General features: G+C 42.6%; 1 protein-coding gene across 2 annotated transcripts in view; it reads left to right on the top strand.

The window, feature by feature from the left end:
- CNBD1 (cyclic nucleotide binding domain containing 1) overlaps window positions 1-27,001 on the top strand; it is a 139,216-nt gene that overhangs the window by 70,711 nt on the left and 41,504 nt on the right. For both annotated transcript variants that reach the window (XR_014566492.1, XM_083747905.1), the window contains exons 5-8: window positions 3,837-3,982; window positions 12,418-12,569; window positions 16,464-16,598; window positions 19,166-19,298. Coding sequence is in view for 1 of the 2 variants with exons in the window: in XM_083747905.1 (XP_083604031.1) it covers window positions 3,837-3,982; window positions 12,418-12,569; window positions 16,464-16,598; window positions 19,166-19,298 (566 nt within the window). In the remaining variant the exon portion in view is untranslated. The remainder of the gene's footprint in view (window positions 1-3,836; window positions 3,983-12,417; window positions 12,570-16,463; window positions 16,599-19,165; window positions 19,299-27,001) is intronic.

Raw genomic sequence — 27,001 nt, 5'->3', positions numbered from 1 at the left:
GAGTCCATCATCCAAGTCGTTGATAAAGATGTTGAATAAGACCAGGCCCAAGACAGAACCCTGTGGCACCCCACTAGTCACTCTTCTCCAGGATGAAGAGGAACCATTGATGAGCACCCTTTGGTTTCGGTCAGTCAGCCAGTTACAAATCCACTGAGTGGTAGCATAGTCAAGACCGCATTTTACCAGCTTCTTTACAAGAATATCATGGGGCACCTTGTCAAATGCCTTGCTGAAATCAAGGTAGGCTACATCCACTGCGTTCCCTTCATCTACCAGGCTTGTAATTCTGTCAAAAAACGAGATCAGGTTAGTCTGACATGACTTATTTTTCAGAAATCCATGCTGACTATTGGTGATCACAGCATTCCTTTCTAGGTGCTCACAGACTGTTTGCTTAATGATCTGCTCCAGAATCTTCCCTGGTATTGATGTCAGACTGACTGGGCGGTAATTATTTGGGTCCTCTCTTTTCCCCTTTTTGAAAATAGGGACAGCATTTGCCCTCCTCAGTACAGTTGTGGTAAGTCACGCTTCCAAAATTTCGCTGTATACACATCATGGATTTGAAGCGCATCATTCCCCAAAGAATCCTGGGAACTATAGTTAACCTTTCACAGAGCTACAATTCCCAGCACTCTTAATAGTTCTCAGGATTCTTTGGGTGGGGGGGGGGCGTGCTTTAGATGTTCTTTAAATGCATGGTGTATATGCAGTCAACAAGGAAACTATGCATACAGAAACAGTAGAAATTCCACACTGGATTAACCAAAAAGCTATCTAGGTCAGAATTGTATCTCAAGCAGGTTGCAGCCAGATGCAGAGCTTTATTTATTGCAACATTTTTATGCCCCCACCTTTCAGCTCCAAAGTCTTGCAACCATCAATTTTAAAACAGCACAAAGAATCATGTCCCCCTCTCCCTCCAAAAATATTAAAAACAACAGCAATGAAGTAGCCAGCTGTCTCTTGTAATTTGTTGCAATGTCTTGCCATCGGGTGGGGTGGAGGGACGTTTTCACTATGCTGAGCAGAGGGCACAGGGCATAGATTCCGTATTTCATCCTCCGGTATTTACTGATATACTCCTTCCAGAAATATGTATTGCAGATGGTCTGTTCCAAGAGCATAAGGGAAGCATATTATTATAGCTCACTTGATTCTGGTGTTGGTTTGTCTCAAGCTAGATCCTCTAAGGCTGCTGCCTGGTCTTTGAAGTGCTGCATAGTTGAACTTCCCTATAAGCAATTCCATTTCTTGCCATTTCACAGCCTTTCAGTCTATAGTCAGTGAGCAGCAGTTTAGCCTATGGCCTTCAGAGACTCCAGGGATGGACAGCACACACTCAGGGTACACATCCTATAATTGAAAAGCACTGCGGTGTTTCAAGGGCTTATCATTAAGGACGGCAAAAGTTGCCTTATTGGCAGCTGGGAACAGTACAAGCTGTTCCTCCGAATTCCTTGGGAAATGTCCAGTGTAGAGCCCTAAATACTATAATTTGGAGCATTAAATTGCTACATCTTACCTCTTGCTCATTTTGGTATTACTGCAGTTATTCTGCTTCGAGCTGCCTCTGTTAGCTGAGCTGGCAGAATTCTGCTGAAAAGTTGGTTCTACCCTCTGAAAACTCTTCAGCCAGGACATCCATGGAAACCTTGACAGAGGTGAGGCAGTAGGTCGGCAGTGGGCATTGGCAATATATGTGCCAAGAAAGCATTGCAAGAGGGATAAAAATGGACTAAATAAAGTCTGAATGGTGCGATGGCATTGCTTCCAAACAGTCCCACTGTGTCTATGAACACCAGAAGATATTGCTGGATCAGGGCAGTGGTCTGCCAATATTATTCTCACAGCAGTCCACCAGCTGCCAATGGGAATCCCGCAAGCAGGACCCCAGGGCAGCAGTTCTCCCCATTGTGTCTCCCAGCAACTAGCATGTAGACATCTAAACCAATGGGCCTCTTGGGCTTGCCCCTCAGAAGGTCAGTGATTTGAATCCCCGTGATGGGGTGAGCTCCCATTGCTCTGTCCCAGCTCCTGCCAACCTAGTAGTCACCTTTGACTGGACTTAACTGTCCAGGAGTCCTTTACTTTCTCCCTTTTGCCCTTTACCTTATTTAGAGGAATACTGCCTCTGTAGTAAGTTGCCTCCAGTACACATATTGAAATTGTAAAACACACTGTCTCTTTGGAACAATTTATTTGCAATTTGTAATTTGTGTGACTTTTTGTCAGACAAAACAAGCCTTGGCAGTGAGCGCTCTCTTTCCCTCTCTCTAACAGCAACTTTGGGGAGAGTCCTTTTAAAGCAAGGGCTGGGGCTGCAAAGGGAGTGAGTGATGCGTAACACTCTTCCAGCCACCAAATACCCCCTCTGTAGGGTCTGTGATCAGGAAGCAGTTTGAATGGAGCAGTTTGCTATCAGTGACTAGATTATTTATCCGTATACAGTGGTGGTGGCTGATGGGACTGGTAGGTCCCAGTCGTAGGTGGAGCCAGGTGGAGGCCGGCTGCGGACAGACTGAAATTGATGGGGCAGTGTGCCATTTGCTTCCAACTGCCTCTATCCCATTCCTATCTTGCCCTCTCCTGCCTTCCAGTAGCAGCTTTCAAGACACCTAGCTGCCCCAACCCCCTGCTTCCATGCTTTAATTTTTTTCTTCCTGCAGCCACAGTTTCTTTGTGATCTTCCAGGCTTAATCCATGTGGTTAGACCGCCCCCCCATCACTATGACAGTATATCATTACAGTTAAAACTAGTTCATTAATAGATTGGCTGGTCTGCTTAATGGAATAAATCACTGGGCCACTGTGGCAGCCTCTGTTTGTGCTATAACTCTGAGAAGGGGCAGGGAAGATGAGGTATAAGGCTGTGTCTTGACCATGGCAGCAGCTGTGCTTCTCAGAAAGCAGTAACAGCACTGCAGAGCAGAGCAGGGGTGGAGTGAAACCTCTTGTGATACTTACGGTACTTTCTGCCTCAGCCCAGGATGTGCCTCAATTCCCATTCTACTAGGAATGGACAAATCTGTCCATTTTGGGTTCTCTCCATTTCTAATTTTTCTTATCTTAAGTTCCACATTGGTTTATGATTTATTTCTAAGTTCCTGTGACAATACTAGAAGCCTAGAACACGTAGAAAGTTGACATGTATTTTAATCTGGTTTTTAATTTATATATTGCGATTTTAAAAGATACTTTAACTGTTTTTATTGATAATGCTATTGTTTTATTCTTTTTGTAAACTCCTTTGAGATTAATTTATTTTCACAATGAAGCAGCATATAGATTTTATGAAATTAATCAGATTTAAGTGCAAATTTCTCCCAATATGCACATTTTTGTATGCAGTTTTGCACAATGTAACACTTTTGCAAAGCAATGTTTTTGTGCTGTTTTCACTAATATATGCATTTTCATGCACAAGTTACCCTAGTAGATGCTAATTTTTACACATTGCTTGGCTGGACAACGCAGTGCGAAATTCAGAGAAGTGTGAATTTCAAAAGATGGCTGAGTTTCAGTTTGTATGTTGCTTCAACTAGTATGAATTTATAGGTTCGCCTTTAAATGTGAACTAAATAATAATTATTATTATTACATTATTTATATCCCCACCCACCCCATCCCTACCTCATAGCATACCTGAATAGGTTAATCCAAATGAATTTGTGAACCACAGCACCTATACCCTACCCCCCAGCACACCACCTTGGGCTTCTTACAGCCTTTTTAAAAGTTCACAAGTTCATTCTCCCTTCTAGGCAACTGATGGATGGCAACATATGCAAAACTGTTGATATTCTCTCTTCCATGTAACTCTGTTTTTGCAGCCCTATTCGAAGGTCTTCAGAAGAACATGAGATTGTACATAAGACAATGAAAATAATTACTGGCATTAGTGATCAACTTTCTGATGCAGAGCTGAAGCAGCTTAGTAAAACTGTCACAAGGGAATACTGGTTGAAAGGAAGCACAGGTAGGATAAACACAGCCACATACTGTAAATCTTTTAAAAGTCTGCTATCCAAACAGCTTGCTCCTTTGAAGGTTGAGCTGGGTGTACATTTTATTTATATCAGTAAGTTTTTAGTATTGTGATTTCAGAGCTGTTTTTCTGTGAACAGCAATTATAGGAAGAGCCCCTGACTTTTACTTCAGACTTCTAGATATGCCAGGTTCCTTTAGTCTAATGTTCTCTTGTAACATTGACTTAAATGTCTGCAGCAGTCTTTAAGTCCTCCTTCCTCCGCCAAATCTGAAGAGAATTGTCATTATTCTATGAGAAGGATGCATGTAAAAAACTGCTTACGCATGTGAAAAACAGCTTAAAGAAAAGTTCAGATATCATATATATTCCTTTGTGATTAGATTCTGCAATTTTCTTTTACTTATGAGGTAATCTCTCTCCCTCCCATTATTAAAACCCTTTCCCCGCATATAAATTAACCACCTTTCTCCCTTCCTTCAGATTCCACTCCAAAACCTTCCTTTTCTATGTGGCCTTTAATATATGCTCTTAACCCTCATTCCCAACTGTATGTGAGTATAGGCATTCACTCCTGATTCCTCTCTTCCTCCCTTAGTCTGTCCCTTTCTCCCTTTTCTTCTATCTTTGATCTTGTAAGCTCATGGGAGGCAGGGACCAGTCTGTTTCTTATGGAACTCTGTAAGACACCGTGTACACTGACGACATGGCAAGATCAACAACGAAAACATTCCTCCTCACTGAGGTACCATCACATGATATGCCACTGATGATTTTGAGTCCTGTTATAAACCTCATCTTTCAGATTTTGGGCCCCCTCCAGAAATGCTTTTCATTGTGCGTTCATGTTGATTTGTGCTGTTGGAGCAGTCATACATGATTCAAATTTCAATACTGTTTGCTCCTGCAAAAGATTTGGGGCAGTCACATGGCAGTCCAGAGGGGCCCTTTGTTATTATCAGAACTATGACATTTTGCTTCTGTAGATAAAGGAAGATGATGGAGGATGACCAAGTGCAGAGTCTTGACTTTAGAAGCTGAAATATATAGACAGGGATAGCTGCATCAGGATTCGTTTGGCACCAGCTCCCACAGCTGTTCCCCCACACTCTGTGGTCCTCCTTCTCCTCCTCTTTCTCTTGTTGCCTTCTCATCTGTCCTCTGCAAGGAAGTCAGCAAGGAAAAGAAGCAATAACCTCATATACATTTTCTCTCTCTCTTGGAGGTGGTGCTCATTGGGTCCAGAGGAGGCGGCACATGAATGGTCAGAGGCAGGAGGAGGAGGTGGGCCCTCTGAGAAAAGGGAGGCCCGTGAAAGCAACTTTGTAATTTACTCATTTAAACAATTTAAATAATAATAATAATAATAATAATAATAATAATAATAATAATAATAATTATTTTATTTATATCCCGCCCTCCCCAGCCGAAGTCGGGCTCAGGGCGGCTAACAATAATCAAATAATCAAACAATCAAATAGTTACACATTCAAAATATTTCATTATAAAAATTAATTAAAATCAAATTAATGGCAACCGATTAAACAAGATTCTGTACAGGTTGCCAGAGGAGGGAGTCAGGCTGCGCCCTGACCAAAGGCCTGGTGGAACAACTCTGTCTTGCAGGCCCTGCGGAAAGATGTCAGGTCCCGCAGGGCCCTAGTCTCTTGTGACAGAGCGTTCCACCAGATTGGAGCCGCAGCCGAGAAGGCCCTGGCTCTAGTTGAGGCCAGCCTAACCTCTCTGAGGTCTGGGACCTTGAGGGTATTATTATTTGCAGACCGTAGGTTTCTCTGTGGGGCATACCAGGAGAGGCGGTCCCGTAGGTACGAGGGTCCTAGGCTGTATAGGGCTTTAAAGGTTAAAACCAGCACCTTAAACCTGATCCTGTACTCCACCGGGAGCCAGTGCAGCTGGTATACTACTGGATGAATGTGATCTCGCAGCGAAGACCCCATAAGGAGTCTCACCACGGCATTCTGCACCCGCTGGAGTTTCTGGGTCAGTCTCAAGGGCAGCCCCACGTAGAGCGAGTTACAATAGTCCAGTCTGGAGGTGACCGTCGCATGGATCACAGTGGCTAGGTCAGGGCGAGAGATATATTTCTTATCTGCAATTATCTCTAAGCCATTTACAAAGCTATAAGATTTTTTTTAAAAGTTAAAATCAGTTTGAACTATAAAATCAAACTTTGATTAGTATGCCTGCTAGAATTTTTTTAAATCTTCAGTAGTGTGATGGCTTGCGAACGCTCTTTGCAATAAGTACCTCTGCTCACTCAGAGATATATACAGTTCTTTATTTTACATATGCACAAGCAGTGCTCCCTTCATGGATCACTGCCTTGCTGTGGCGAAGGGGCTTGAAGAACTCAGAGACTGAGAACTCCCAGAAGTGCAAGCTGGATTTAGAAGAGGCAGAGGAACCAGGGACCAAATTGCAAACATGCGCTGGATTATGGAAAAACCTAGAGAGTTCCAGAAAGACATCTACTTCTGCTTCATTGACTATGCAAAAGCCTTTGACTGTGTCGACCACAGCAAACTATGGCAAGTTCTTAAAGAAATGGGAGTGCCTGATCACCTCATCTGTCTCCTGAGAAATCTCTATGTGGGACAAGAAGCTACAGTTAGAACTGGATATGGAACAACTGATTGGTTCAAAATTGGGAAAGGAGTACGACAAGGCTGTATTTTGTCTCCCTGTTTAATTAACTTATATGCAGAATTCATCATGCAAAAGGCTGGGCTGGATGAATCCCTAGCCGGAATTAAGATTGCTGGAAGAAATATCAACAACCTCAGATATGCAGATGACACAACCTTGATGGCAAAAAGTGAGGAGGAATTAAAGAACCTTTTATTGAGGGTGAAAGAGGAGAGCGCAAAATATGTTCTGAAGCTCAACATCAAAAAAACGAAGATCATGGCCACTGGTTCCATCACCTCCTGGCAAATAGAAGGGGAAGAAATGGAGGCAGTGAGAGATTTTACTTTCTTGGGCTCCATGATTACTGCAGATGGTGACAGCAGCCACGAAATTAAGAGACGCCTGCTTTTGGGGAGGAAGCAATGACAAACCTAGACAAAAAGCAATGACAAAAAGTAGAGACATCACCTTGCCAACAAAGGTTCGTATAGTTAAAGCTATGGTTTTCCCATTAGTGATGTATGGAAGTGAGAGCTGGACCATAAAGAAGGCTGATCGCCGAAGAATTGATGTTTTTGAATTATGGTGCTGGAGGAGACTCTTGAGAGTCCCGTGGACTGCAAGAAGATCAAACGTATCCATTCTTAAGGAAATCAGCCCTGAGTGCTCACTGGAAGGACAGATCGTGAAGCTGAGGCTCCAATACTTTGGGCACCTCATGAGAAGAGAAGACTCCCTGGAAAAGACCCTGATGTTGGGAAAGATGGAGGGCACAAGGAGAAGGGGACAGCAGAGGACGAGATGGTTGGATAGTGTCTTCGAAGCTAACAGCATGAGTCTGACCAAACTGCAGGAGGCAGTGGAAGACAGAAGTGTCTGGCGTGCTCTGGTCCATGGGGTCACGAAGAGTCGGACACGACTAAACGACTAAACAACAGCAACAACAAGCAGTGTATTACAATCATGCATCTGAATCCTCCTGTTCAGATTCTGGGAGTGGCCTACGCTGGTTTCTTCTCCAACAGAAAAAGTTTCATGTGATGTGATGCCTCTCCCCCCTCCTCTTTAACTCTCTCCTCTCCTTGGCAGACGGTGCCAGAACTTCCTGTGCGGTGCTGGGGCTCTGCTTCAGCATCTGAGGGCCTTCCTGCCTCCTGGCTTTCCTCTCTTTCCTCCATTGCCACTTCCTGCTCTTCCCTGGCATTCTCTGGCAGTACCATGACAAGTAGGCACCAAGAAGTTCCTTCCCTTTCTCACCAAACAGGCACCATGTAGGTGGTGTCTAAAGTCAGGTTTAAATTCAGCCAACTATGTCCACTTTTGTATTTATGTGCTTAAATTTATTCACATTGTGCAACTATTCAGCTTCTTCAATTTAATGCCAGTACTCCCAGCTCATTTATAATCCTCCCCCAGCCTATCAAGGTCATTCAGAATTTTTCACCTGTCCTCTGTGGTCTCCTACAGTGTCACTGGAGTCTTGTATGCCATCCTTGTTAAGTTCAGGTGTTTATCATTCAGCAAGGATTACACAGCAATGCTTCCACTAGTATCATTTCAGTTTGAATCCACCAAAAAATGTTGATTCGTAATGGCTAAGATTGTGCTGATCCTTTACCTTTATCAGGAACAGGTCACCTAAAGGGAATATAGCAACTGAAGGACATGTTATTAATAGACTGAATTGTAAGCTAAGCAGGCAAAGACTACATTAGCATAAATTAAGCTGAGATAATAAAAAGGACAATTTTAAGGTCAAAGCTTGTGCCTGATTTGATAGTGATGAATACTGGCATCTTGCTTGCATGGGTGTAAGTTTGGGAAAACAAAATGACTCCATCCAAATCTCCTTTGGTATCTTGGCCACTGGGACAGTCCTGTTCTGTTGAATTAGGTGCTCTGTTGATTTAATATACCTTCAGTTAAAAACACAGTATGGCAATGCAGAAAGAGGTCTAAAATTGCTGAGCGCCAATGTGTGCATGAGATAAAAGCTAATCTTAATGACTCAGTCTGTCACATCGTGCCTTCAAAGAAAAAGCTGCTTTGCATCAATGTGCAATCTTTTCCAGTTCTTTGAACCTGGTTAAGCAATATTTTCAATCTCATCTGATTCGGCAAGCTAAAAATAAACACAAAATTGATTTTTGACTAAGTAAAAATGACTTGATAAAAATAATACATGCCAGACAAGTCTTTAATCTCCAATGTACGTTGTACAGGCACAGCTTCAGGAAAGCCAAAACACATGAAAAATTGGGGCTGTGTTGTTGTAATAATGTTGTGTAATAAGGGTCTTCTCCCTAATTTGATACCTTTTTGAAATGTCGAGAGCAATAGTTTTCTGATTTGTTTTGCAATTGGCAGAAAGAATGTCTTGCATACATTAAACCAAAGACACCTTAATGTCATGACAGGGAGTTCAAAACTGGCTCTATACCAGACCTCATTTCACAGATGGAAATCAGGAAAATGCTTTTCACACCCTTCCTCTCCCCCTATTACACATTGTTTCATGGATGCTGTGCTACAGTATATTTACTTAACTCTGCAGTTCTCCATTGCTCAAGGGAGGTTTATTTTTTATATTAAAGACATTATAGAAAAAACAGAATTGTCATATAGTCTGTTATCAGCCATTCAAATGAACCTTACAAACGTGAAATGGCAGGCTACTTGGTACAGCAGAGTTCACAGGTGTGCTTTTAAATGCACACATATTAGCGTCAAGATATATTTGCCTCCCCTTCTTGAAAAGATTTCATTTTTACTGATTTTGGGACTAAGGGAAGATGATCTCTGAAGAAGGACACCTCCTGCAACTTGCACTAATGCAATTTTAACAAGGTGTCCTCAAAGGGGAGAAAGCATGGGGAGTAATTTACTTCAAACATGTTCCATTTTTCTTGTAAGAAACTATAGTCAAACTATATGCTAAACCATCATACAAAAAAAACAAAAACAACAATTTGTATTTCACTGACTGCTCTCAGTTTTATTTTCTCCAAACCTCTCTAAAATACACAAATATATAATGTGTTTGGCTTTTACTTTATGCAGAATTTTAAGGAAATTAAGAGTTCATCTACTATACAATTGAAGCAGTACCATGACACTCTAAACAGTCACAAATTTCCCCAGAGAAACCTGGGAACTGACGTTTTTTAAGGGTGCTGAGAGTTACTCAGAGACTCACGATTCCCCACCACTACTGCAATTCTCTACTGCAATAAATCCCTTTTCCTAAGGAATTCTGGGAACTGTAGCTTTGTAATGGGAATAGAGGAATTCTAACAACTCCCAGGCCTGATTCAGCTGAAGAGTTGTGCTAGCGGGAGCCAGTGCAGCAAGTCTCAATGGGGCTCTCCCCCACACTCCCAAAATTAGCTCTGGGGGTCAGGAGAACCCCCACAACATTATGGGAGGGGAAGAGGGGAGATTGTTTTGTCTGGCAAGCAGAAATGCATCCACCGAATTCCTCCCTTAGAAGAATTCCTCCCTCATTAATAAGCTACACTTCCCAGGATTCTCTGGAATAAGCAATGACCTATTTAAAGTGGTACAATACTGTTTACATGTACAGTGTAAATGGGGCCTAATATAATCAATAAATAATATTAGTAGTTTAAAATTTCATGCAAACATGCGCACGATCCTAAAAACCATTTATCTGTTTTGCAACAGCCTATACTGCACTGTTTTTTTTTTTTTAAATCAAGGGACATGTTTGTTTAAAGATAGCTTAGAAAAACACAAGTGTACTCTGATCTTCTATTAATACTTCACAGTGAACCTCACTGGTGCATGGCAGAGCAGATTGTGTGCTGCACGATGCCTTAGTATACATGTGTATGCATTTATATGTATGCATACTAGAGACAAGATGGATTCACCTGCCACTGAAAAGTCTAATTTCTAGGAAACTCTGGAGGCAGAGCTGAACCCAGAATAACGACAACTCTAGTGGCTCACAGAAACAGGATTTTAACAGGGCTACCTTAGAGGACAAAAAGTGGGAGGGACAAAAGAAGGACATAGATTCAGCTGAAAGAGGTGATGGGAATTATCTGTGGGGTTGAGTGTAGGTATGTTGTAGGTATGTTGTATGTATGTAGGTATGTTGTATGAAATGTATGTTTGTATGTGTATTAATGTTGTATTATTTTAACAATAAAAAAGAAAGAGGTAATTTTTTAAAAAAAGGAGCTGTCCATGGTAAACAGGGAGAGTTCAAACATAGATATGACTCTATGAACCTGAAAAAAAAAGACACGAGGCAAGTTGATTGAGATTCTGAGCCCCATATGTATATGACATCCCAATGAGGACTTCATGTCTTTTCCATTTAATCATTCACACCTGACAGACTATAGTTTTAAGATTCAAATATAACTTGAAGCTCAGTATGAGGAGAAGTTGAGTTGAAAAGGACACACAGTGCTCAGGTGTTGAATTGATGCCAATATACCTTCACACTTGCATGTGAATGAGCAAGGGATTCACCCAAGCCCACCCAACTTGTGGCCCTCCAGGCCCAACACAACCCACCAACCATGTATTGTAGTCTAACAGTCCAGACAGGAAGCCCTGAGAATCTGGCAGGCTATAGTATATGACAAGTAGACTACAGTCAGCTTGGGTCACATGATGTGTCAGTTTAGGCTAGACCTTTCCATACTGTGGGTCATGTTGTTGTTTAGTTGCTTAGTCGTGTCCGACTCTTTGTGACCCCATGGACCAGAGCACGCCAGGCACTCCTGTCTTCCACTGCCTCCCGCAGTTTGGTCAAACTCATGCTGGTAGCTTCAAGAACACTATCCAACCATCTCGTCCTCTATCATCCCCTTCTTCTTGTGCCCTCCATCTTTCCCAACATCAGGGTCTTTTCCAAGGAGTCTTCTCTTCTCATTAGGTGGCCAAAGTATTGGAGTCTCAGCTTCAGGATCTGTCCTTCCAGTGAGCACTCAGGGCTGATTTCCTTAAGAATGGAGAGGTTTAATCTTCTTGCAGTCCATGGGACTCTCAAGGGTCCCCTCCAGCACCATAATTCAAAAGCATAAATTCTTTGGCGATCAGCCTTCTTTATGATCCAGCTGTCACTTCCATACATCACTACTGGGAAAACCATAGCTTTAACTATATGGACCTTATACGGACCTATACGGAGCTTTAACTATGACTGTGGGTCATATATATCCTTAATTTAGATCAGGAGTTGGGAATCTCAGGCCCTGGGCTGAATGTGGCCTTCAGGGTGTCTGTCTAGCACTCAGGGCTCTTTCCAGGCAGTGCCATCCTCTCCAACCACACTGCTTATCAACTTTGTTCTATGCCCCCCATCTGATTTTGCCTGGCAAGACTTAATCCTTTATATTTAGCTGGATGGAGGATGGATGAGAGAGAGCGTGTTTGTGTTTGTGTGTAAATCTCTGACTGTACAAACATAAGCATAATGGCTATTGCTCCTCCCTCTTTTGTCTCTGGCTACACCCAGCACTGGCATGCAGTCTCCTAAAGGTTGCCCATGGGGAAGCGTAGCTTTTGGGTTGAAAAAGGTTCCCCACCACTGATTTAGATGGCAGTGTCCCCAAATGATGCACATTTATGTTCTACTTTTGGCAGCAACAGCAGGAAGATGAGTTGTACAAAAATGTTCAAGTACGTTTACTAAACTGCAAATGTGATGAGTTGTGTTTGTATCATGTTGTGGGTATGCCAGTTTGTTTGCTTTTCTATACTAACCTGAGATATTTTTTTTTAAAAAAATTCAATTCTAGTGGATGCAAGCCAAGAGTTCTACATAGTACTCAGAGGCTCCTTTCGACCACTGACAAAGTATTACAAAAGAACAATTGCAGGCGATTTTGTTTCAGCTACTGCTGAGAGTGGTGGTTCAGCGAAAGAACCTCAATCAACATCCCAAACGTTGGTGAGTTGTAACAGCAGCATTGCCAGTAAGCAAGTGAAAGCAGTGGCAACTGAGAAAGCCAGTTTGACACTCAGAATTTTCCTTTGTGGTGCACAATTGTTCAGAAATGGTAAATAAATGCAGAACATGTTAACAAGTCTAAAATGCCTTTGTAGTTTATGAGCGGATTTTTAAAATGTATGTTTTAGCTTTCATACACATGTGTGACTCTGGTAAAATATGAGAACTGCCGGTCTTGGGTTTGTACCCAATGTAGCATTAAGTAATATTCTATCCATGCAAGGATTCATCCTTGCATAATGGGGGGGAAATTCCCACTCCTCCCCTTGTGTACTCCTCACACCTGTTCTGAGTTTCTCCCCAACCCTCTGAAGCAGTTTTTCTCTAAAAGGTAAAAAAGAAGAAGAGAAGATTAGTTGAAGGAGCTGACAGCCACTGTAGTACTGTACTTACATTTGGGGTCATGCAGTGCTATGGCCCTAGCAGCATTCCTGGTGGAATTACAACTCCCATCATCCCTGGTTATTGGCTGAGGCTGGTGGAAGTCAGAGTCTACCAATATCTGGAGAGCTGCAGGTTCCTGATCAATCCCTTTAAAAACAATAGAGGAGAGCATGAAAGCCATACAGGAAACTGAGGGTTGTTGTTGTTTTTGTACAAGTATTTTTTTATTTTTTTTAGTCATCTGGTATAATGTAGAAAGCTGTGAGCCTCGCTCCTGTCTTCTTTTGTGAGGTGAATTGCTCTGATTGGCATGAAGAGGTTAGAGGAAGTTGTTTGATTTTTGTGTGGTTGGTGTTGTCACTTACAATCACAGACAATAAGCTTACATCAGCCAGTTGGAATAGATGCCACCAGGCTTACCTTTCAAGCATTTAAAGCTATTGTGTCTCATGCAGGGTCTCATCCAAACAAACAATGAACAAATTTCAAATGCCTCAGGGATCCAGGAGCAAATGGCACACAAAAAGTGGGTCTTTGAGAATTCTTCCAGCTAGCTCACCAAAATAAGATAGCTGACCTTGGGCAAGAATGACAAGGAGAAAAGATTAATTCTCCTTTTATTCTTTCTGTCTAAATTGGATCTTTCTTACAGATTGCCAGAGGTGCGCCAGAGCTGTTTTCTAAGAACAGAAAGAAAATCCCATTTTTTATGTGTTTCTCGGTGACAGCTTTTGCTGAAGTTTTTGTTACTGTAGGCAAAGTATAATATTAGTTATCCAATCCCTCCAAAGTATACTGCATTTAATTGTCTAAATGAGTCTTTTTCTGGGCAACAATTTTATGCAGCCATATGAGACTGACAGAGCATGTTGAGATAAAATTATCCTAGATAAGCAGAGGAAGCAACACACACACACACACACACACACACACACACACACACACAGATGAGTTTCCTGGCATTTGCCTCGGCTTTCCTGTCTGAGCATAAGCAGATTTTTCATAATTAGCAATGTTTCAGTAATTTCTACTTCCTAGAAATGTTTAAGGAAGAAACCCAAAATGCACTCTCATGCTCTCAAGTTTTGCTTTGTCATGCTGTTCACTACCACATAAAAGAGTGGATTTTGTTTGATTTTTTAAAAAAGGCAGGGTGGAGGATTAGGCCAGGATGGCTTTTATACTGTGTCTCAGCCTGCAGCAGTCTTCCAAACAACCTATTCCTTCAGAATGTAGACTTCTGTAATGCAAATGCTGAAAGGTACTTAATAGTGGGTTGATAAAGGTCATCTTAGATATGGAAGGATACTTAACCGAGCCCTTTTTAGATAACAAACCAATTCCTTACCTTACTGTTTTCAGTAGACTCTTAACTATCATTTAGTCTTTTAAGTGAGGGAGGCTAACCTGTGGCCAATCCAGATGTTGTTGAAATACATATTCCACTATCCCTGGCTGTTGGCCATGCTGGTAGAGAGTGATGGAAGTTGTAGCTTAACAACATCTGAAGCGCCACGTGTTATCCACTTCTGCTTTAGGTATTCTATAGTAACTCCCTCTCTGTTGTCTACCTGATCCGGAAGTGGGGATTCTCCAAATGATTTTTGTGTCCTAAGTATCATTCCTTCAATTCAATACAGTGCTAGAGTCCAATCAAAAGGACTTTTTTAAAAAAGCCCTCTGGCAAGTGTTGGTTTCAATGTTGGCAGGGTCAGTGTGGTGCAAATGCAGCAGCAGAAACACCCGATTGGTTCTGTTAGGCCATTTGCACCATACCAACCTTGCCACTCCTCATTTCTATCACAGTATACTGCAGCAACTTATTTGAACATAACTCAGGTGAGTGGTGCACTGTCCACTGCTGAGTAGCACTGCCACAGATGACAAAGGGGGGGGGGCAAAGCAAAATGTCAGTGATGGCTTTCTCCACAGAAGCAGTGTGTCTATGGGACTCTCTCCTAGTGAAGATCAGGCAATTCCCTTCCCTAGCATAGTTCAGATGGAAAAGGTGCTTTCATTTGGCCTGACCTTTGGAAAGGGATTGGAACATTCAGGCTTGATACATTTTTAAACTGTCATTTTTAATTATTGCTTTTGGATATGATCTTATCGGATTTTAGGTTGTTAGTCACTTGGGCACTCTTTGGGGAAGAATGGTGGGATATATGAATTTAATTTTTATTTAATACTTTTAATAAATGAATGAATCATAGAATCATAGAGTTGGAAGAGACCACAAGGGCCATCGAGTCCAACCCCCTGCCAAGCAGGAAACACCATCAGAGCACTCCTGACATATAGTTGTCAAGCCTCTGCTTAAAGACCTCCAAAGAAGGAGACTCCACCACACTCCTTGGCAGCAAATTCCACTGTCGAACAGCTCTTACTGTCAGGAAGTTCTTCCTAATGTTTAGGTGGAATCTTCTTTCTTGTAGTTTGGAACCATTGCTCCGTGTCCACTTCTCTGGAGCAGCAGAAAACAACCTTTCTCCCTCCTCTATGTGACATCCTTTTATATATTTGAACATGGCTATCATATCACCCCTTAACCTCCTCTTCTCCAGGTTAAACATGCCCAGCTCCCTTAGCCGTTCCTCATAAGGCATCGTTTCCAGGCCTTTGACCATTTTGGTTGCCCTCCTCTGGACACGTTCCAGTTTGTCAGTGTCCTTCTTGAACTGTGGTGCCCAGAACTGGACACAGTACCCCAGGTGAGGTCTGACCAGAGCAGAATACAGTGGCACTATTACTTCCCTTGATCTAGATGATATACTCCTATTGATGCAGCCCAGAATTGCATTGGCTTTTTTAGCTGCCGCGTCACACTGTTGGCTCATGTCAAGTTTGTGGTCAACCAAGACTCCTAGATCCTTTTCACATGTACTGCTCTCAAGCCAGGTGTCACCCATCTTGTATTTGTGCCTCTCATTTTTTTTGCCCAAGTGCAATACTTTACATTTCTCCCTGTTAAAATTCATCTTGTTTGTTTTGACCCAGTTCTCTAATCTGTCAAGGTCGTTTTGAAGTGTGACCTTGACATCTTTGTCAATGAATATCTATGTCAGGCTTCAATATAAATATTCTCAGGTTTGTTTATACGATGAAAGATGCAAAAAGATTGTAGCAAATAATGCTCATAATGGTATCGGTAGGTGTGATAGATGAATGATCATAAAACATATTCCATTTTCTGCTTCATTATCTTCCTATCTCTAAGCCAAGTAATAATGCCATTCTGTGTTTTGTGCAAAATATACCTGTCATCCCTAGACATTATTATAAACTGAATTTTCAGGGAGTGTATAATTTTATTTTGCTTGTAATATAAAGCAACATGAAGGAAAATGCACTGATAATATTTTTTGTTGTATGATTTACCCAATTAAAAAAAAACAAAGGGGTGCTAGAATTTACTCCACTTCTTTTCTTCTCTTAAAAATGTTTTTGAAGTTTTGTATAGGAAGTTGCTTTGGGACTTTGGAACCTCTTCCTCCAAAGATGCATCACAATGTGCTCACAATTGTTACGGAAGAAAACTGCGACTTTCTCAAAATCTCATCAACAGATTACTTAAGAGTAAAAGAGGTAAGCAATCTTTTAAAAAATCTTAAGTGCACCTGGCAAGAACAAAAAGATGGCCATGCTTTTTAAAATATATATATTGTGCGTATATGTGTAGAAGCTGCTCTCTTCTATAAGCTACGTCTTGTTTCAATGAGTTGCAGTAGAAAGTTGCTTTGAAGCTACATCTCTGGATAAAAGCTTGATTAAAACCTAGCAAGATGGACACTCCAGCAGCCATTTGCTGGCCTGTTAGGCACTTAACAGGCTCTCTTAATTTTTTCAGTCCCGGGCAAGTAGCGAAATTGGTGGGCTGAATTCGTGCCTAATGGGATGCTTCAGAACAGGAGGATAGGAAGCTGCCTGAAACCAAGTGAGACCACTGGCCCATCTACCTCAGTATTGTCTACTCATTGAGTAGTAGTGGCTCTCCAGAGTTTCAGACAGGGGAGAATCCCAGCCCTACCTGGAAATGCCAGGACTGAATCTGGGACCTTCTTCATGCACAGCAGATGCTCTACCACTGAGCTTCTCCCAAAGGATTGGGGAGTCCTACGTTATGCAGATCTTCAGTGAATGCTACATCAAAGTCCTGATTTTCAAAACATTGCTTTGAGCTCATTGTAATTGCCAACATAAAGTGCCTAAAAACGGAAAAATGACACTAGCCCTGCCTGTAGGCTTACAATCTGTAAGACATGACACAGATGGGAAAAGCTGTGGGGAGGAGCAAGGGGACAACAAGCAAATTGTCACCTACACATAAGTAAGCCTCATTGAGTTTAATGGGTTTTAGTCTAGAGCCCACAGTGGGTTTGTTTTGAAACAATCAATCCCTCTTCCCAGGGAACTCAGGGAACTGTAGCTCTGTAGCTGTGCTAAGTCAATTGTTCCATGAGTGCACGTGTTTCTGTTTGCAGATAAACAATCTCCTTCACCTGTACACTGTTCTGAGAGCTCTCCCTATATCCCCAAGCAAATATGAAAAGGGTGTTGGGGAGTAGAGGGGAGGGTGCTGGCTTCCACTTAAATAATGGATTGGTGAACTCTACTCACTGGTGGATGAAGGGGGCTGAGGTGGTGCACCTTGCCCCGGTGTCATCCCTGGGGGGGGGGGTGACATTGCCGCCCCACCCCCTGGGACGCTCGCCGCGGGCGGGGCTCCCATGGGTGGCTAGCCCCACCCCTGGGTGCACAACATGTGTGCTGCTCTGGGTGCCAGAACAGCTAGCTCTGCCTCTGACGCCACTTCCTAGGTTTTATGGGGGACCACAGTTTGTTAATATTTAGTCAGACCAATAGTATGCTTTACTAGGTCTTTGTTTAGCCTCATATACTAAAAATCCTTTAAAAAAAGTTACAAGACTGAAGTGTTAAACCCTATGATGCCCAATAGCTAAATGCTCTCTTAAGTATACTTGATGTGTGTATTGTGTGAGCAGGAACCAAATCCTGTTAATCTCAGATTGGAACCACGTCTCCTTGAAGGGTTCTTCTTGTTGATTCACAACTCAGATGCTTTTGATTTTGCTAAGCAGCAGCTTACACTTCAAACAATCAGTACCGCTTTGTGGACACCGGCAGGATTGACTTTGAGTCTAATTTATGCTACAGACACAGTGTATTTTAGAAAAATAATTGAATGTGTTCATTTTTTTAAAAAAAACCCCCACAACCTGAACATTTTCTTTTTTTAAAAAAAATTACAATAAGAAAATAATACAGTGCGGGAGGGGGGACACAAATTCCTGAGATGCAGTCAAATAAATCTACTTGCATCCTTTAGTAGTGAGTGTAAGTTATCCAATTGATCATTCTAATGTTGCTGGAATGTTGACAGACTCATAGATAGCCAACATGTGGCATGCAGTCATACCTTCAAATAACATGCACCCACTGGCATGTGAAAAAATGTACAAGATCTAGGCAAATGTGTATGTATCGGGTGGGGAACCCACAGCCCCCCAGATGTTACTGAACCCCTACCATCCCTGACCCCTGGCCATGTTGGCTGGGGCTGCTGAGAGTTGGAGTCCACGAACATCTGGAGGTCTATGGGTTCCTCATCTTTGCTTTGGGCTATCAGTGGGAAGTCCTTGATAGATAGTTGGTATGAGTGACAAGAAGGGAAAGTTTGTGCAAAGCTTTTTTTAAAGTTAAAATATTAATCTAATGGTGTATTCCTGCACTTGTGTATTAAATTATTGAGTACAGGACTATGGTAAAAATAAACATGGATTGCCATCATGTCAATACACCGTTCAGGAGCTCTGTTAACATTTAGGTTATCAGACATGGAATTGATATTTCTGAATATAATGTTACAGCCATTCAGTGTTCATATTGAACAAACCTATCTTCCATTCATTCCAATTTGTTTCCAATTTGTTAATAAATTAGGTTCAAAGTGTACTGGCTGTATTGTGCTAAAATCTCTACTATTCATGAGCTACATATTTTTTAGTATCTTATTCCATTTCTGCAACTTCCCTTTCCCTGCTCTTTATTTGTTTCTTTCCTTTTTAAAATACACACACACACATATAGTATACCTTTTCATTGCTACTTTTAAGCATGAAACTGTCTTTCAGGAAGTAGCAAAGCGTGAAAAGCTTGCCAAAGAAGAATTAATCCATGCCTGTCCGTGTTATCGACACTGGCCTATGGTATTTATATTTCAGCTGGCTGCTCAGTTAAAATGGAGGAAATTTCCAGCAGACCATGGTGAGTATCATTTCACTTTAAACTCCAACAATCATCTTCATGATCTGGGTTTTAATAGTTTGGAAAATAGGAAAAATCTAGCCTGGCCCAGCTCAGATCAGTAATACCTGAGGATGGGTGTTTGTGTAACACATGAACATAATTGATCAGTAGGGGAGGTCCTGGTGGTAGTGTTACTGGTGGATTGGTGCTGACCAATGATAGTGTCCATTCTCCATTTGGTGTCCATTCCCCATTTGTGGAATGCTCTCTCTGGTGAGATGCATCCATCACCCTCAGAATTAACATCCAGAAGAAATTGAAATAAAACCCTGTTCACCCAGGCATCACCCAGGCTGAAAGATACTGTTCCTGGCAAACTTGAAATTATTAGCTATGAGATATTTGGCTGTGTTGAAATGTTTTTAGTTTTTCCCTTACTGTTTTGCCGACTTCTTGTTTGCTGCACAGGGCTCATTTGTGAGGAAGGACGGGATAGAAAAATAAATAAATAAATAAATAAATAAATAAATAAATAAATAAGGGTTTGCTGACAAATATGTGATCACGCAGGCATCCTGTCTCCCTTCATGTTCCTGTAACATTTAGCTCCTGAGATATGTGACATGCTGTCATAGCATAATGCATTTTCATGGGGTGCGAGGGTTGTTCATGTGGGGTTGTGACAGGGAAACACGCAATGTGATTACGCCATGCCGTTCATTTCAGGAAGCAAACATTACGGAGAAGAGAGGGGAAATTGGACACAGGCCTGTCATTCTTAGTGCTGTGCCATTTAGCTTTGCCCTTTTGGAGTGTGCGTGGGGGGTATGTGCAAATGTGGTGCATCATTTTCATACGATTAAGGGAGGATCCCGCTAAATATTTATTCCTGCAGACTGTTTTATCCATTATCTATTTAAGTTATTAAAGAAACTAAATTACAAAACCTTTTTAATTAACCAGTGGATACTGGAATGAATTAGATGGATAAACTGCATTGGGAAAGAAAAGCAATGACTTTATCAAATTCTTTTGATTAATTAGTTGTTTAAAAATGCTTATTATCCATTTCTTTGCCATGAGTGGTGCACAGTTTGATTATCTGATTGTGCCACAGCATGTGTTTCAATACTTAGCTGTGTTAGCTGATAAAAGCAATTTTTTTTAAAAAAAAAAGCCAGCTAAATTCCATATATTATCTGCTACATAATCTCATTAGAAATCTCCCCCCTCTTCCTCCCCCCTTTTTTGTTCACATGATTTGTATAATTACTCTTTTGGCTGATCCTACTGAGATCATGGTTTCAGCTGCTTCCATTAACTGCTGGAACACAGATTTGTCAGACTAAGCAAATCACAGTTCAGACAGGTACTATAAATTGATGTATCTTGACTCTGCAGAATTTCATAATGGTTTACAATGACGTGCTACTATTTATGCAGTGTAGGTGGGGAGCCTCTGGGCTGACTCTGACATTACATTTCTTAGGTTTGCCATCTTTAAAACAATGAAAATCTGGACAGAAAAGTTGTTAAGCTTTTTTATTGAGGGGAGGGGCAAGTTGTTGAGCAAAGAAATGGGATGTTTTTGAGCTATTGCTGAGGGAAATCGGCAAAAGCGACACTGCCTACATCAGCTGCCATATGTCCGGATTTATGCGGATGTATGGCAACCCTACATTTCTGAACATGGAGAGCCATACAAAAATCATGTGAAGCAACAGAATATTGTACTTTTGTTCTCTTAAGAGTTGTATTGAAAAGCAGGTCCCCAAAGTAGAGGTAAAGGTAAAGGGACCATTAGGTCCAGTCATGACCGTCTCTGGGGTTGTGGCACTCATCTCGCTTTATTGGCTGAGGGAGCCGGCGTACAGCTTCCCGGTCATGTGGCCAGCATGACTAAGCCGCTTCTGGCGAACCAGAGCAGCACACGGAAACGCCGTTTACCGTATTTTTCGTTCTATAAGACGCACCAGACCATAAGACGCACCTAGTTTTTGGAGGAGGAAAACAAGAAAAAAAATATTCTCAATCTCAGAAGCCAGAACAGCAAGAGGGATCACTGCACAGAGAAAGCAGCAATCCCTCTTGCTGTTCTGGCTTCTGGGATAGCTGTGCAGCCTGCATTCGCTCCATAAGACACACACACATTCCCCCTTACTTTTTAGGAGGGGAAAGTGAGTCTTATAGTGTAAAAAATACGGTACCTTCCCGCTGGAGTGTCACCGATTTATCTTGTACATGAAGCTGAATCTCCAAACTAGAATCGCAAACCTGATCCTGGCTTACAAACCTGGTCTGGAGGTTATGCATAAACCATATATATAATGGTAAATTATGGCTTGTACCAAAGAGGAAATTACTAATTCAATCTGAAGAGGAAAGGCACCTCATAAGTCTGTGGCACATTCCCAGTCCTTCAACCCTATCATCTGGTCATAAACACTGGCCTGATAAAGAAGTGTTGCAATATGTTCAGCTCAGATGCTTTGCAGTTTTACTAAGATGGTCTGAACAGCCATCGTGATTTGCCACATGGATCTTTCAGACATCTTCTTAAGCATTTGTTCCAATGAATTCACTGACGACAGGATTCCATCCCACCCCCCACCCCCTTTGAAATTTACAAGCTCATCTTGTGTTATTTAAGAACAGGTGTTTGTCGCATTGTCGTGGCTTAAATCCTTCCTTTTCTCACTCTTGCATGAGAACACTTTCACAGAGGTATCTATTACAGAGCATTATGTACCTTTAATTGGTAAAAATGCTTTGGGATGAAAGGTGCAGCGTAACTGTAAAATATTACTGTACCTCACTCTGCTTAATTGGGACAGCTGCTTAATTGTAAATCTCCCAGGAAGCCAGTTTAGCCTAATGATAGCTGCCTGTTTATGGTTGAGCCTTGAGGGGCCCGCATTAGCATAAATTGTGAATAACAGAGATTGATTTCGTGCACACCCAGTAATTAAATGTTGCTGAACCAGGTGGACTTCTAAGATACTATATATTCTTTTAGGACAGAAGCTCTTTTTTAAAAAAAGAAAAAAAGGCTTGGAAAGTTCCAGCCCATTCCAAGTCTAAATGGGTGAGTTTACCCACCACTATCTCATACCTGCCAATTGTCCTGGAAAAAAGGGATGTCCCATTTTTTTCTTCTGAGAGCACAGTGACTAAAATGGCCACCATGATTTTAGGCTGCACTCTCGCCGCAAAAAGTGTTTTTTCTAGGGTAGCAATCTTGTCTGGTTCCTCAAAATGTGTGTTTTGGGGGGCTGTGCATTTGGAGGTGGGGGGGAGCTGCGAACTTGCACAGGTAATGTAACCCATACAGGAGTGCAACCCTGGAAGGTGGGGTTCCAGTTTGGGGCCGCTTCATAGTGGAGGGTATTTTATACACACACACACACACACACACACACACACACACACCTCAATATGTTCTTCTTATTCTTGATCAGGGGTAGACAATCTAAGGCCCGTGGGCTGGATGCGGCCCATTCTCCTTCTCAATCTGGCCCATGGATGGTCTGGGAATCAGCATCTTTTTACATGAGTTGAATGTGTCCTTTTATTTAAAATGCATCTCTGGGTTATTTGTGGGGCATAGGAATTTGTTCATTTCCCACCCCCACCCCCCAAAAATATAGTCCGGCCCACCACATAGTCTGAGGGACGGTGGACCGGTCCACGGCTGAAAAAGGTTGCTGACCCCTGTTCTTGAGGATTTGTGCTCATGATGCTCATGATGTGGTCACACAAGCCTGCAAACGTTTTTTGGGCATTCACAGTTATACGACAAGTGGTATATACACCGTATTTTTCGCTGTATAAGACACACTTTTTCCCACCTAAAAAGTAAGGGGAAATGTGTGTGCGTCTTATGGATCGAATGCAGGCTGCGCAGCTATCCCAGAAGCCAGAACAGCAAGAGGGATCGCTGCGCAGCGCTCCCTCTTGCTATTCTAGCTTCTGGCCCTTCTCTCTCCTCAGTGGAAAGCCTGCAAGTGCCGCACACACACTCCACATGGCTCATGAAAGGGAGTGCTGAGCAGAGCCTGGGATGCATACAGGCTCTGCTCAGCGTTCCCTTTAAAGAATAATTTTTTCTTGCATTCCCCCTCTAAAAACTAGGTGCGTCTTATGGTCAGGTGCATCTTTTGTTGTGCCATAGCCCGTCTAGACAGCATTGAAGAAGAATCTTGGAACAAACTAAAGCAGAATAAATCCACTGCTAATGCACTATTGGGACGCGGGTGGCGCTGTGGGTTAAACCACAGAGTCTAGGACCTGCTGATCGAAAGGTTAGAATCCCCGCGGCGGGGTGAGCTCCCATCGTTTGGTCCCAGCTCCTGCCTACCTAGCAGTTCGAAAGCACCCCTAAGTGCAAGTAGATAAATAGGGACCGCTTTCTAGCGGGAAGGTAAACGGCGTTTCCATGTGCGGCGCTGGTGCTGGCTCGCCAGATGACACGTGACCCGGAAGTGTCTTTGGACACCGCCGGCTCCCGGCCTCTTGAGCGAGATGAGCGCGCAACCCTAGAGTCGGTCACGACTGGCCCTGATGGGCAGGGGTACCTTTACCTTTAATGCACTATTACTATGTGAGGAAAAATGTTGCAGGATACACCTGCAATAAAACACCAGTTATGGAGAGGTCCTATCAGTACAGTGGTACCTCGGTTTATGAACTTAATCCATTCTGGAAGTCCGTTCTTAAACTGAAACTGTTCTTAAACCGAGGTGCGCTTTCCCTAATGAGGCCTCCCGCCATTCGGATTCCATTCTTAGACTGAGGTAAAGTTCGCAAACCAGGACAGTACTTCTGGTTTTGCGGAGTTCGTAAACTGAATAGTTCTTAAACAGGGCTATTCTTAAACCGAGGTACCACATTACGATAAATTACTTTGAACCCATCCCCAGAATTCTGGTTACCAAGGGGAAGGAGGGGCACCAATTTCTTGCATTTCATCTTAATAAAAATATGACTGTTGTGGAATGTCTTTACTATAAAAGTTTTTAAAATATAATTATACATTCTCATCACCTCTTAGGGGGGTTTTCTCCCCCCCTTTCCCTTTGATAGTCTATTAGGCCATTGTACTCCATAAATGACTGCAGCACATAATTCCCCACATATGCTTTAAAATAAAATCACTAGAAAATTTAGTATATGGCATAGAAACAATATCTTCTTTATGTCTCATAAAAATTTGAATAATTTTCCTTGGAAACCTTTGTCATGTAGCTTCCCTCAAAATATAATGTTTTCATTAAGATAAGGCACAGTGGTTTTTTTTACTTGTTTTATATTATTTGACTGTTAACTCCATTTCAGGAAGTACAATAATATACAATAATGTGGTGTATAAGGGGAACTGAATGTAAATTCTCATGTGTGCAAATGTCTTCTTTTACTTTTTTTTAATTTTAAACTCTCAGTGAAGAAAACTCAAGTAACTTCCAGGCTGGCTTCAATGTTGCTTAATAGTTGTCCAATCAAACTGAACCACTGAAGCCCAGCTTTTTAACAGTCATGTGATTCTGTAGATTTTAACTGAACCAAAGATTAGCAGAGGTGTGCTTATTACACCGCATAACCGAACATGACAACATCCATCTTCTCATCCTTTATTGCAGAGGTTTTAATTCTGCCTTTGTGGAGTCCTTTCCAGGTTATTTGTCAAGTTGCTCCTGCATCTTGCTGATGATTTTGGGAAGCATTTCTAGGATACCTTGACCAGACCAGTATGGTTTTCATGAACAACAAACACATCCAAGATCACACTTCACCTGTAGCTGCGCTCCACAGTGTGACTGGTAGCCATTTGCAAGCTGTAATTCTGGAAAGCTTCTTCCATTGCGTGGACAGGCGGAGTCCCCAGATCCCGAGTGGTCCCCCCCCCCGTCATGTGGAATAACGACTCTAGACAACGTGCTATGGGATTAAATTGGCCACAACTTTATTAAATTTCAAATGTGGGTAGACCTTGGCTCAGGCATTGGGCATTCTCCCTCCCTAGTCCCCAGCCCGGGGACCTAGGGAGCATCAGGGTTATCCAGTGTGTGTGGGGGGGATGGGCCGGCTCTGGAGAACATATGTTCAAGCAGAGATAGCCGCCCCCGTTACGCCGCCGCAGGGGAGAGCAATGACGACCTTTCGGCGTACGGCCAAAGCCTCCCTTCAAAAACCCCTTTAACGGGGAACCCTGGTATCGCCGCCGCAAAGAGGAAGATGGACTAAAGGATTCCGCCCAAGGCCTGATACCGCCAAAGTTGTGAAACCTGCCAATGCAGGGAAATTCCTTTCCGGCCCTTTAACAGCGACCTTATCGTAGCAGCGCCCGCATACCTGTGGAGACAGGTTAACCTGCAAAACCTATGAAGAAAAGTTAACCTGCAAAAGAAGACATTAACTGAGGGTGGGTAGGGTGGGAGAAGCTCTGGAGCCAAGTGAGGATTACCAATTAAGATCCACCCTCTATTGTGTGGGCAGGTAATCCATCCCCCTACCTGGCCTGGTTTCCCTGGCAACGCTTCCCCCAGGTGGGATTGGACAACTCGCTGGGGTAGGCGGGGACCTCCAGGTATCCCACCTGAGGGAAGGCAAAGCCTATGCTTATGGGGCCACTCCAGATCCAGGGCTGCACGCGTCCCCGCAAAGGGCGCCCCCCGTTTTAAGTGGGGAGCGGTCATTACCAATCTTCTAACTGAAGGGCCACTGCTTGGCTTGTGGCTTGTCCAAATCCCATTAGCCCCAGCCATCATGGCTAGTGGCCAGGGATGACTGCAGTTGTAGTCCAACAACAACTGGAGGTCACCACTTTGGCTTCCTTCGCTCTAAATCAAGGTTTTCCCTCTCCCACTTGCCTCTAAAAGTATTTTTATCCATCTCCTGTAATTTCTTCCTCTGCTCTCCTTTCACTCTCCAGTTGTGCCTGAGTCCTGCCTTGCATCTGTCATTTTTTTTCATCTCTCTTCACTTATCTTTTCATATTCCCTCCCTCCCTCCCTCCCTCCCTCCCTGTTATTGTCTCCATCCTCTTTTTATCTCAGCTTTTCATTTCCTTCAACACGTCCTTTTCTTCACCCCCATCTCTCAGCATTCTTTGCCCCCTGGGCACTTTTACTCAGCATGCAGAAACAGTCACATAGCCTCCAACATTTCTCTGATGAAAATGGGGACGTTTCATTCCATAACAATAATGTAAAAAACAACAACACTATACAGGATTGCCTTCAGATGGCTCAGCGGTTGGATAACTGCATACCCTCCAACATTTATCCAATGAAAATAGGGACATCCGTAGGAAAAGGGGGACATTCTGAGATCAAATCAGAAACCAGGACTGCTTCTTTAAATCAGGGATGTCCTTAGAAAATAGGGTTGCTTGGAAGGTCTGCATTCAGGTGCAGGCATTGGTCCACCAAAAAGGCTATGAGTGGGTAGGGAATAAGTCAGACAACTGAGGAGGCACTGAGATCCACCTGAAAGTGGCCCAAGGATGGGTCCCAGCTCACTGTCTGAGAAACACTGGCGTAAGACTTGTATGACCAGGCCACTTTCCTTTCTTCTGTGAACCTGCTTTTCACCCTTCAGTCTCTGATCCTTTTGGCTTAGCACATCTGTGTGGATGGCAGTGATAATTCTGCTGTGGTAGACTTTATAGGTAAGGAATGTCATGGCCTTTCAGGCTGCCATTGGCTTAGCTGCTTTGATGTCAG

This window comes from Podarcis gaigeae, assembly GCF_964106915.1.
Source record: "Podarcis gaigeae genome assembly, chromosome: 7".
In the NCBI taxonomy this organism is placed as follows: domain Eukaryota; kingdom Metazoa; phylum Chordata; class Lepidosauria; order Squamata; family Lacertidae; genus Podarcis; species Podarcis gaigeae.
Note: the sequence above shows the minus strand (reverse complement) of the source record. Positions and strands in the feature narration are given on the sequence as shown.